General features: G+C 32.3%; 1 protein-coding gene across 1 annotated transcript in view; it reads right to left on the reverse strand.

Annotated features, from left to right (window-relative positions):
- LOC137628552 (uncharacterized) overlaps positions 1 to 12,500 on the reverse strand; it is a 99,937-nt gene that overhangs the window by 29,223 nt on the left and 58,214 nt on the right. Inside the window, exon 3 of the mRNA XM_068359704.1 lies at positions 110 to 211. Within this exon, the coding sequence (XP_068215805.1) occupies positions 110 to 211 (102 nt within the window). The remainder of the gene's footprint in view (positions 1 to 109; positions 212 to 12,500) is intronic.

The raw sequence follows: 12,500 nt of genomic DNA on the forward strand, positions 1-12,500 counted from the left end.
AATTAACCTTATCATATCATGGGAATCTCTCTCTCTCTCTCTCTCTCTCTCTCTCTCTCTCTCTCTCTCTCTCTCTCTCTCTCTCTCTTTTAATATAATATTTCCTTACCCCTTGGTGTCTGCCATGAGCCACAGAATACCGAGTCTCTGAGGAATAAACCTGGTCTCCAGCTGTCAGGAGGATGTCTTCATCTTTTTTTATCCAAGTTACCTGAAGAAGAAAAACGAAGAGAAAATATAATTCCACAAATTTTGCAATAAAAATCTCGCAACAACGAAGGAATTTATTATGATATCTGAAAGCCTATTTATAGCCCTGGCATAATTCAATGTTTGGATTAATCCCTGAGGATAGTATCAAAAAGAGGTAGGAGAAAAATATGTTGAAATACAAGGGTCAATGTGCAATTAACTCTTATATAGTCTCGTTCCCGAATATTCGTGGATACTCTTTTTTATTGAAAACTCAATATAATATACGTAATAAGATCACCCAAAGCTGATAAAAAGGAAAGTGTCCTAGTCACCCTAGGGCTCCAAAAAAAGACGGGATTGAGAGTTTCTTTATTCCTTTTAAATAAATACGACCTACAGGTTTTTAATAAAGAATTTATTACAAAATATTATGAAGGCATAAATTCAAAGGATCACCTATATATTTGTAAATTCTGAAAGTTTTGTTTTACCTAGTTATGATATTTAGTATTTATGTACATTATTTCTTGCACTTTGTTAAACACCATCTTGCTTAGAGAGGCAGTTAATCTTTTTACTCTCGAATCTCCCTAACAAATTTTGGTTTATTATACATAAACAGTATTTTACCTGACAATGTCACATATTTACGAATAGTATTATGATTATGTCTATAAAAATAACATTTGACTGAATATGAATTAGGGTTTTAGTCTGGCGTGATTAAAAACGAAGTATATTTCCGGATGTTCACTGTAATGAATAGGAAAATAAAAGAAATAATATGAAGAAAACTATCCACTATCATCTTAAGAACTTCGAGCAGAGAAGGGAAGAGTGAAAGGAATAAGTTAAAAATAATAGAATTAAACAGTCATCTCCGTAAAAAGAAACCTGCAAGATAAATAAACTGAAGGAATAATACACGAAAGAGCTGGATCAATTCTTTGTTTCCCTTTTCCTCCCGTCCTGCTACCTTACACATATATATGTATGTATATATATAATATATGTATATATATATATATATATATATATATATATATATATATATATATATATATATATATATATATATATGTATATATATGTAAATATATATATATATATATATATATATATGTATATATATAAATATATATATATAAATATATATATATATAATTAATATATATATATATATATATATATATATATATATATATATATATATATATATATATATATATATATATATATATATATATATATATAATTTTGCACATTTAGACGTGTCTTACATAGCCATATAAGCTACATATCATATTCATTCAGATGTTACGAGGAGTATATGTGGCTTTATATATATACATATATATATATATATATATATATATATATATATATATATATATATATATATATATATATATATATATAAATATATATATATATATATATATATATATTTATATATATATAAATATATATATATATATATATATATATATATATATATATATATATATTATATATATATATTTATATATAGTTTATAAAATGTCAATATGAACAGAGTGTAGCTTATGTATATATTCATATATAGTATGTAATTACATATAATATTTATAATGTCTATATGTATGTATTTATTCATAAACACATGCATATATATATATATATATATATATATATATATATATATATATATATATATATATATGTGTATATATATATATATATGTATATATATATATATATATATATATATATATACATACATGTAAAAATATACATATATATATGCATCTATATATATATATATATATATATATATATATATATATATATATATATATATATATATATATATAAATATATACATACATGTAAAAATATACATATATATATATGCATATATATATATATATATATATATATATATATATATATATATATATATATATATATATATATATATATATATATATATATATATATAGACATATACACACACGCACGTACACACACACGTATATACAGTATATATATATATATATATATATATATATATATATACATATATACATATGTATACATATACATATATATATATACATATATATATATATATATATATATATATATATATATATATATATATATATATATATATATTACAAATGTAATCTCAATATATATGTTCCCTATGTATATATGTAAATTTATATACAGTAATTTCTCACATACAATGTTTCTAATGTCTATATTCATGTATTTATTTATAATTATATAAGAATATAAATATAACTATATATATATATATATATATATATGTGTGTGTGTGTGTGTATATGTGCACACACACACACACACACACACACATATATATATATATATATATATATATATATATATATATATATATATATGTATATATGCACACACACACACACACACACACACACACATATATATATATATATATATATATATATATATATATATATATATATATTTCTCTTTTTTTGATTAAGAGAATATACGAATAAAGATTAATGGGGAATACTTTACCAACATATTTGACATATTTGTGTTTAGTGAATAGTAGGAAGACTTGCGAAAGGTGATAGATTTGAATGGAGAAACCAGAAATGAAGGACTGCAAATCAATATGAGTAAAACTAAGATAATATTCAATGGAAATGCAGAAATACAACTAATATGAGTTATGGACAAACCTCTAGAAATTGTTAATGATTACACGTATTTAGGACAGACAGTGCTTCCCCAAAACACGGGACCGAAATAAAAATAAGTATAAAGAAAGGACGTAGAGCTTTGGGTATACAGAATGTGATTATGAAATATAAAATGCCACTTTCTTCAAACATAAAAGTATTCAGTCAAATGGTCTTCTCAGTTCTAATATTTGCATCAGAGGCTAAGGACATTTGTTAATTACAACTGAAACCGGTATGGAAAGAATAATAATGGGAATAACAGGAACAGAAGGAAGTAACATGAATACGAGAGCAACCTAAAGTCGTGGATTTTCTTACTACATGAAAGAAAAAGAAATGGACATTGGCAGGGCATTTAACGAGAATTACATGGGATATATAGGAATTAAGTATAACAGAATGGGTACCTAGAGATTGCAAAAAGAGTAGACGAAAGGAAGGGAAGACGATGGATTGAGGAATAAAGAAAGCTGATGCGTGCGGAATGGCATTTAAAGACTATAAACAGACACAAGTAGAAAGACATATCTTAGACCTTTGCTCTGTAGTGAACTAGTAACGGTGAAAAAATATATATATATTTCTATATATATATATATATATATATATATATATATATGTGTGTGTGTGTGTGTGTATATATATATATATATATATATATATATATATATATATATATATATATATATATATATAAATATATACATATATAATATATGTGTGTGTGTTTGTGCGTCTACGTGTGTGTATACAGTATATTTAGCAGAGAAGATGAGATACATGAAATAGTAAATATCACTTGTAATATCGTGTATTATAATCGCTTTTTAGAAAACTTTTAGAGCAAAGGGAAGGACAAATGTTGTAACATCCAGTTAGAGAAAAAGGAAGTAATTAATTACACACTGTTTAAGTTTTTGAAAACGGGTTTCAGTTATTAAAATCTGTTCGAAAAAATTAATTATGAGGGTATTGCTTGAATATAGTTTTATCTTGAAAACCTATTGATTAGAATTAACTCTGGAAATAACAATAATGTGATATATAGAAATCCATGTACATTTTCCGTGCTGGAGCCCTTGATCTTATAGTATCCTGCTTTCCAACTAGGGTTGTAGCTTACCAAGTGATAGTAATAGTAATAGAAATAGTACTGCAGTCTATCTTAGGTTGCCCAAACATCTAAAGGCTTTAGATGACTGTCTCTAAGCCCTTTCTTTTATAATACTTAGAGTGTCCTTTGGACATTATATATACATATATATATATATATATATATATATATATATATATATATATATATATATATATATATGTGTGTGTGTGTGTGTATATATATACATATATATATGTGTATATATATATATATATATATATATATATATATATATATATGTATATATATATGAATGTGTAAGAAACGAGTTAGCAACTAGAGTGGATATGAATGAGTTGAGGTGGTCAGGCCATGTTGAGATAATGGAAAATGGCTGTCTGCTACAGAAGGTGATGAATGCAAGAGTTGAGGGGAGAAGTACGTGAGGAAGGCCAAGGTTTGGGTGGATGGATGGAGTGAAGAAAGCTCTGGGTGATAGGGCGATAGATTTGAGAGAGGCAAGAGAGCGTGCTATAAATAGGAATGAATGGCGAGTGATGGTGACGCAGTTCCGGTAGGCCCTGCTGCTTCCTTGGGTCGCCTTGGATGACCACGGAGGTAGCAGCAGTAGGGGATTCAGTGTTATAAAGCATCATCTATGGGGGATAACAGGGGAGAGTGGGCTGTGGTACCCTAGCAGTACCAGCCAAACTCGGTTGAGTCCCTCGTCAGGCTGGGAGGAGCATAGAAAGGAATGGTCCCCTTTTTTCATTTGTTTGATGTCAGCTATCCCCAAAAATTTGGAGTGCCTTGGTATATATATATATATATATATATATATATATATATATATATATATATATATATATATATATATAAGTAAATGGTCTTTTGTTTATAGGGAAATTATAGTTTACAAGAAAACTGCACTTTTTATCATAAGGGCTAACATATATAAACACTAACGCAAATTGATGTACATTAATCGGCCAACTCTTTCAGATTAAATTATTGGTCCACGAATAGAAAATTTACAACCAAAATGAAACAGAATAGATTACAATACAACTTCACGAGAAAAAAAAATAGATACAGGAACTAAAATTAAATTAAATTCACCTACTTTATTAAAAGAAAATGAATCATAGAGAATAGAAATGTAATTTTCGTTTAATCAAGTTGTAGAAACGGTATTTACTCGATGAATTTGAATTCTAGAATAAAGAACTGATGAGCCATGTAGGGCTGAACGACCGATTGTCTACACAGTAACAAAAGATGAGGTGAGCATCAGCTATTACACATCATGTCCAGGGACAGGAGTAATTCATAGGTTTATAGTCCGCTCATGAATGGCAGAGGGGAAAGACTGACCATATATACATATGTTCAGCACCCAAGCTCCCTCAACATTCAAGCTGTGACCAGTAGTCGAGTACAGATATGACAAAACACCCTTGAACCCCACAAAATTGCTAGAAAAGGGTTTTCAACTGATGCTGGTAGTATCTGATGTGGAGAACGACATTGTAATTTTTGACCGTTGGTAAGTTGCCAAATCCAAGATGGCTGCCAATACATTAATATGCAAATAAGTTTTTTATTTACTTAGGATGATAATTATAATGCTTATACCTAGGTTTCGAGGGTCGGGAAAAGCAATGGAAGTATTGAAATCATTGAATTTTGATTATATAAGATCAAATTCCCTGTTTATATATTCTACACTCTTTCTTTTCATGTATCAACATGTACTTCACTGGCTTCTAACCTCAAATAGGCCCAAAATGAGTGACAATGATGTCTGCCCTCAAACAGGCCTAGTCTGCAAGAAAGAAATAGGGAGCCAGGATAATGCAGTTCGAGTTTGTGAAAAGTTTGCTAGTGGAATCAATGAAGGAAGTGCTAAGAAAGGTGACAGTATTTTTGTGACAGCTGGTTGCGTAGTTCATTCAAATTGTCGTAAGCAGTACATAAACCCACATAACATTTTATAAATTCATCAAACAAGAACAAAAGTAAATCATTGCCCAAAAGAAGTGGGCGGTTATTCACTGAACCATTTCATTGGAAATCCAATTGCATTTTCTGTGGAACTAAAATTACATTTAACGCCTCAAATATCAGTTTTATGAAGACAGATATTTCTTTTTAAAACAATATTGCAGTGTTGTAGTGACTGTTTGGATGACTAGGGTGTTATGGTGAAAGGTCCAATTGAGTACTATGGTTGTGACTTACATGCAGCCGACTGTGTATATCACCCCTCCTGTGATGGGAACTTTCGATACGAGCGTGATATTTTACATAGGTTTAAGGTGGAGCTAAATACAAAGCAAAGAAAATAAGAACGACCCAGAAATGAAGACCAAGATCAGGCCTTTTCGAAAATGTGCTCTTATCTTGAAGCTAATGATGAGGAACAATTGGCAGTGTCTGCCCTAAGGAATGAAATGAATGAATATCTTTGTAGTGAAGATTCCTTTCCCTACGACAATCAGTACCTTAAAAAAATTGAGAGAACCTTAAGGGTAATCCATATTTATAATAGAAGGAGAAGGCCAAAATGATATTGTTACAATGAAGGAACCAAGTTCTCACGTCTCATGTGTGGTAGGGACACTGATGAGGAATCTCAGAAGATAATAATTATCGAAACTGCTGCTAAATTAATCAAAAGTGATATAAAAACTGAAGTTCCCTCTGTTACAGACCAATATCCAGGTATATATATGCTAACACTTAATATTGCTTTTAAGTATCTTCCAGACAGACTTCGCATAATACTAGATATTATGTTTGTGGGGATAGATGGGAGCAAAAATCTTGCAGGGGTTAGACAGGCAATCATTCAGACAGTGAGTACTCGAACTGTTCTATCCCCAATACAGACAGGCCTTTCCTTACAAATATATCATTTGTATTGTTTAAGGCTCCCTGCAGATAATTTGCATAAGATGAGATTTTTCTCATCATATAGAGAAGTTCTGAGATTTGAAAAGAATGCTGCTGATGCTGCTGGCGTAGATATTTTGGGTGAGGGTATTTATTCAGGAGATGTGACTGTTCTGTTTGCTGCTGAAAATGTTGATCATAATATTCTTTTAATCGATGTGGAGAACACAAGAATTGATATAGTGGACTATCGTTTTGCCAACCATGCCTGCCATAAGGTAGTGTTTAAACAAATAACGAAAAGCACAAAATGTGATCAAACATTAGATATTTTATAGGAACTATCATTAAGCTTCAAACGGGAAACTCCAGACTTATCTGGTATGATCCATACAATTCATCATGGCTACAAACACTCTAGTCAGTCCTAAATTATGTATTTACCCTTGACTGACTTGTACTCAGGAGACAAGTGCTGCCTTTTGTCCACACTAGAATATATTCATAAGTAAGCAGTAAAACATGGTATCACATCAATAACAACATTTGACCAGCCCCTGTACTGGAAAGCAAGTTAGATCATTGTTGATGCACTTCAGAATAGCCATTTGAAGGAAATAGTTCTCTTGTTAGGTTGCTTTCACACTCTTATGAACTTGTTAAGTGCAATTGGATCCATCATGAATAGCACAGGCCTAAAAGACATTCTATAGGTGGTGTATTTTGGAAAATTCAGTAGATAATACTATGACAGAGAAATCTGCACAGAGAGTTATCCGTGGTCATCTGCTTATACACAAATTACTGAGTCACATAATTGTTTTGGATCTAGGTAGTGACAGACCAGGGGTCACATCTTTGGTTATCAAATGCGAGGATACTTACTCATCATTGTTGTCATATCAACCGTCCTTTGAGAGTTTCATGACATCAGATTCAGTGGTTAATATCAATCTTGAATTGGGAAAATGGAAGTCAGAAATTAGTGATAAGCCAAAGACAAGTCATCTGTGTCTTAATTATCAAACGTTGGGAGTTGCAAGAAGATTGATCATGGCAGATCGTACTGGATCTTACTTATAACATTTAGATGCTGTTTCTTAGTCTCTCCCAATATTTTCATCAGCTGGTCATTACAGTTATCTCAAGTCTGCTCATTTCTATGTCCAAGAGATGCAGTAATTAGAGCACAATAATCCAGACGTGTTTGAGGAATTTTCCAATGGTCTTCATGTGATCCGTCATAGTGATTGGTACTAGGTAGGCTTTAGTTCTGATCTTGCTACTGAACAAATTTTTATGAGGTCACTAAAAACCTCAGGTGGACTAACTCAGGGGAGTAGTATGACAGAAGAACAGAGGTTATTGTGGACAAAGTCGGCTCCTATTACTGCAGAGCGTAACAAGGCACTGGGAATTAAGTGGCCTTTCCTACATTACCAGTGATCAACATGAAGACTTGACCAAAGCAAGGATGAGGAGGGATGCTTCAGATCTACAAAAGCTCAGGAACAAATTACTATCTTGTTCACCCTTTTCAGAAGACTCCTCGTTGCGGAATGTAGTCAGTGGTGAAGTTGCAAATTCTAATGTAAATGTTCTTGAATATGAGTCCATTGGAAAGAAAATATTTGAAAATATGATTGGGCAGTCTGCTTTTAGATACTCTTTTAAGAGAAAAGATAAAGCCATAACACTTGGTGAGGTTTCTGCAACCAAGGTTGCAGCAGATGAAAGTATTGATCCTGCCCTACTATTTCAAAGATTATTGGTAGTGGCAAAAACCGGTGAGCTATCACTGGAAGGTTTTTCGAGATATGAACTTAGCCCATTCCCCACAGCTCTTTTCGAGATTAGAAATGTATTTCGCAAGCTAGATAAACCACAGCTCATTCCTGCCATCTCAGACCAATTGAAAGAAGCAGGTATAGATCCACCTCAATCCACTCTTCAGACAGAGTACTATCACCATGATGGAGGGTCCTTGATACACGGAGTACCCTGTATGAAGGGAGATAGCTATGGCACAATAACTGAGTCATATGCAGATTTCACCATTCAAATATATGGGGTGGTATCAGTAGTTTTTGATAGCTATAATGGAGTTCCGTCAATCAAGAACCTCACTTCCGAAAGGCGTTTAGGGATGGAAGTTCATCCTGTTGTAAATGTTACAGCAGAGATTCCGTTCTCTGGCAGGAAAGAAGAGATTTTGGTCGAGGGATATCAACAAGCAAGACTTGATTGATTTGATCAGTAGTAAACTTAGGAAAAGAGGATGTGTTGTCATCAACTCACCTGGTAATACTGACATATATATTACTAAGACTGCATTTGAAGCATCACAATTCTACAACACTACGCTGATTAGAGAAGACACATACTGATTCATTATGAAAAGACAGATAGCAAGGACCTATATTTCAGGTCAGATAATTTAACTGCCACACCATTGTACCACATCGGCAGTTTTAAGTGAGTTCTAGGATATAAACTATGCTCTGAGCTGCTTCTTATCCATGCTTTTACTGGATATAATAGTACATTGCACTTTTTTGATGTAGGTGAATGCTGCATTTCAAAAGTTAGTCAAAGGTAATTCTGCGTTGCAATCTTGTGCTGATCAATTCCTCTCTCCAAACTAAGAACAAAAAGTAATTGAAAACACTGGAGCCAAGGTAATGGCTGCACTTTTGGGTGGGAAGGAGGCAGAGTCACTGACGTCTTTGCGCCATAGTACCCTGGCAAAGAAAATTGTGTCCTCAAATTCTTTTGTAGCACTGGAACATCTACCCCCAAACAGAGTCTTCCCCCAAATTTCCTTCTCTTAGGGTTTATTACCAGATAATGGTGTGGCTTGGGAAAGAGAGTGACATGGTTATGTTGAACTTGGGTTACAAGATAAATTACTCCAAGTTAACATCAGTAATGTCAGATAAGATTGCAGCTCCAGATAATCTGTTGAAGATAATGCATTGTAACTACAAATATGTCCGCTGATCATCGCAGTGTAGTTGTAGGCTGTATGGATGATCGATCTCAACTCTGGACCGTGAGTTTCAGCTGTTTACTGGGGAGGCCACTGCTGTGGTGGGGCACCACAGTGGGGGGCTGAGCAACCATATATACCTGCTTGTGGCCAATGTCAAATAGAAAATTGTGATAATGCATACAAATATGTCAAATTCAGGGAAGAGGAATTTGAGGAGTATCAATTAGAGTCTATGTATTAACGCTGCTAATGACATATGTATACACTTGATTAATAGTACGATTATCATTTTATCAAGTTTAGACTTTTAAGATTCTGGTAGCAACCCAACACACTAGTTTCATAAGTAATGTACTGTTAAGTGATTGCATGGGTCGCATATATTAATATTTAATATTATATGGTTAATTTAGGATATATCTGCATATCAGTGGCCATGATTGGATACCATCTTATATTTCATTGTATGAGGATTAAAAGGATATTTGACTGTTTTCCTTGTATTCTTCGTCCCAGAAATACTTAAATGTCATCGTAGAGTGTATACCAAGGAAGTTAATTACACTTTTTAATTCATTGTCTTGAATTTCACAGTTTTGTATTAATTGCATTTTGGTAGACATTTAGTATGTCATTCTACATATCTCATAAATCCAGAAACAGTTGAAAAAAATTTTCTATCAATTTTCTTAGGGTTAAACAATATTCATACTCGACTACAGGGAAGGGCAGGCAATGACTGCTGATAACTCAGTAGAGAGACCTATAAGCTCCCCTCAACCTCGCTATCATTAGCTCACAAGAATGGTGAGGTTGTAGTACCAAAAGAACTAATGAGTCTGGCAATCAACAGGCATGGACATTAATAACAGGCAACTATTTTAAAGATAGGGAACAGTTGGTGATTGGTCTCATATTTTAAGATTTAATAAGTTACTTGCTTGTATAAACATGATTGCAGCTGAAGGAAAAATTCTTTTCATTTAGTGTACTTAAGGTACAATGACTAAACCTCTATGATAATCAATGCTGCCCCTCAAGAACATGTTAAGTTAAGTGACTTAAGTTTACGAATTGCGTTTTGGACAGTTGTACTAATATACAATTGCGGACCTTATTAATTCGGCTAGAATATCTCTAAATCTGAATATATTTCCTATTGTTATTGGATTCTTGAAGACAAACTTGGAATTAGAAAAATAAAACTATAAACCGTTATTTGCTTTTGCAAGTTTATATTCAACATATTCATGATTAGCTGTATATTGTACAGACATTCATTTACTCCTTTGGGATATTGGCTATTGTGGCCTTTGGTCTATATCTAATATCTAGAAAAGGATATTAATCTTTGAAAAAATATAATATGTAAATTTTACTAATAAGATATAATTTTATGAATGAGATATTATCATGGCACCTTTTCCTCTAGAATTTGAAGTGTAGAAAGAGATTACCAAAAGAAAAGCGTTCTGCATAAAATCACAAGAGCTAGAATGTCTATCATGATGTTGAATCAAAATATACAGAAACTGAAGTTAATTATTAGATATCCACTAATTGAAGTTAATGGTTTGAAATTTTAAGGCTATTGGTCAAGGTAAGAGGACTATATTAACATCAACTTTGTTGAGCACGGAAAGTTTGAATTGCTTTCTCTAGACTATTTGACCTTGCTGCATTCCAGTTTTGAACTGGAGGATAAATGGTTCAGAATATGTTGAACAAGCAATGCCAGCCATAAAGACATGACTTGGACCCTGTTGCAGAGGTCGGACCTTGTACTTCATGTGAAAGGAAACCCTATTAAGCTTTGTGAAATATCATTTTTGTAGTTTGAATTTATCTCGAAATTTGCATTTAAGGAAAATTTCAAGAAAACCTCAAAGATTCCATTTATCAAAAGGGTTGGTTAATTTTAGAGTTTACATATATATTTTCAGTTTTTTAAGTTCATCGTCATATTCATTATCATCGTCATCATCTTCATCTACTCCTATGCCTATTGACGCAAAGGGCCTCGGTTAGATTTCGCCAGTGATCTCTATCTTGACTTTTAAATCAATACTTCGACATTCGTCAACTCTCGCTTCACACGCCATGGTCCTCAGCCATGTAGGCCTTGGTGTTCCATCTCTTCTACTGCCTTGTGTAGCCCAGCTAAACGTTTGGTAAAACTAATCTCTCTTGGGGAGTGCGAAGACCATAGACAAACCATCTCCATCTACCCCTCATCATGATCTCATCCACATATGGCACTCGAGTAATTTTTCTTATAGTTTCATTTCTAATCCTATCTTGCCATTTCACTCCCAAAATTGCTCTGAAGCCTTTATTTTCAAATCTCCAAAATCTGTTGGATATCCTTTCATTGTCATACCACAACTCATGTCCATACAGTAACAATGATCACACTAAATTGATGTATAATTATATTTCGTTGATAAATAAAAAAGAAGAGAACGTATTCTTGTTTTTCTCAGGATGCATGTGAAGGAAAAACCGATAGATGAGTGAGGTTCATCCGGATGTTTGTTTATTGTTATTGCTTATTCGGTATAATAGTGAATGGAGGTTTATTAGTTTTTGTTAACATATC

Source organism: Palaemon carinicauda, chromosome 36 (assembly GCF_036898095.1).
Source record: "Palaemon carinicauda isolate YSFRI2023 chromosome 36, ASM3689809v2, whole genome shotgun sequence".
NCBI classification, from domain to species: domain Eukaryota; kingdom Metazoa; phylum Arthropoda; class Malacostraca; order Decapoda; family Palaemonidae; genus Palaemon; species Palaemon carinicauda.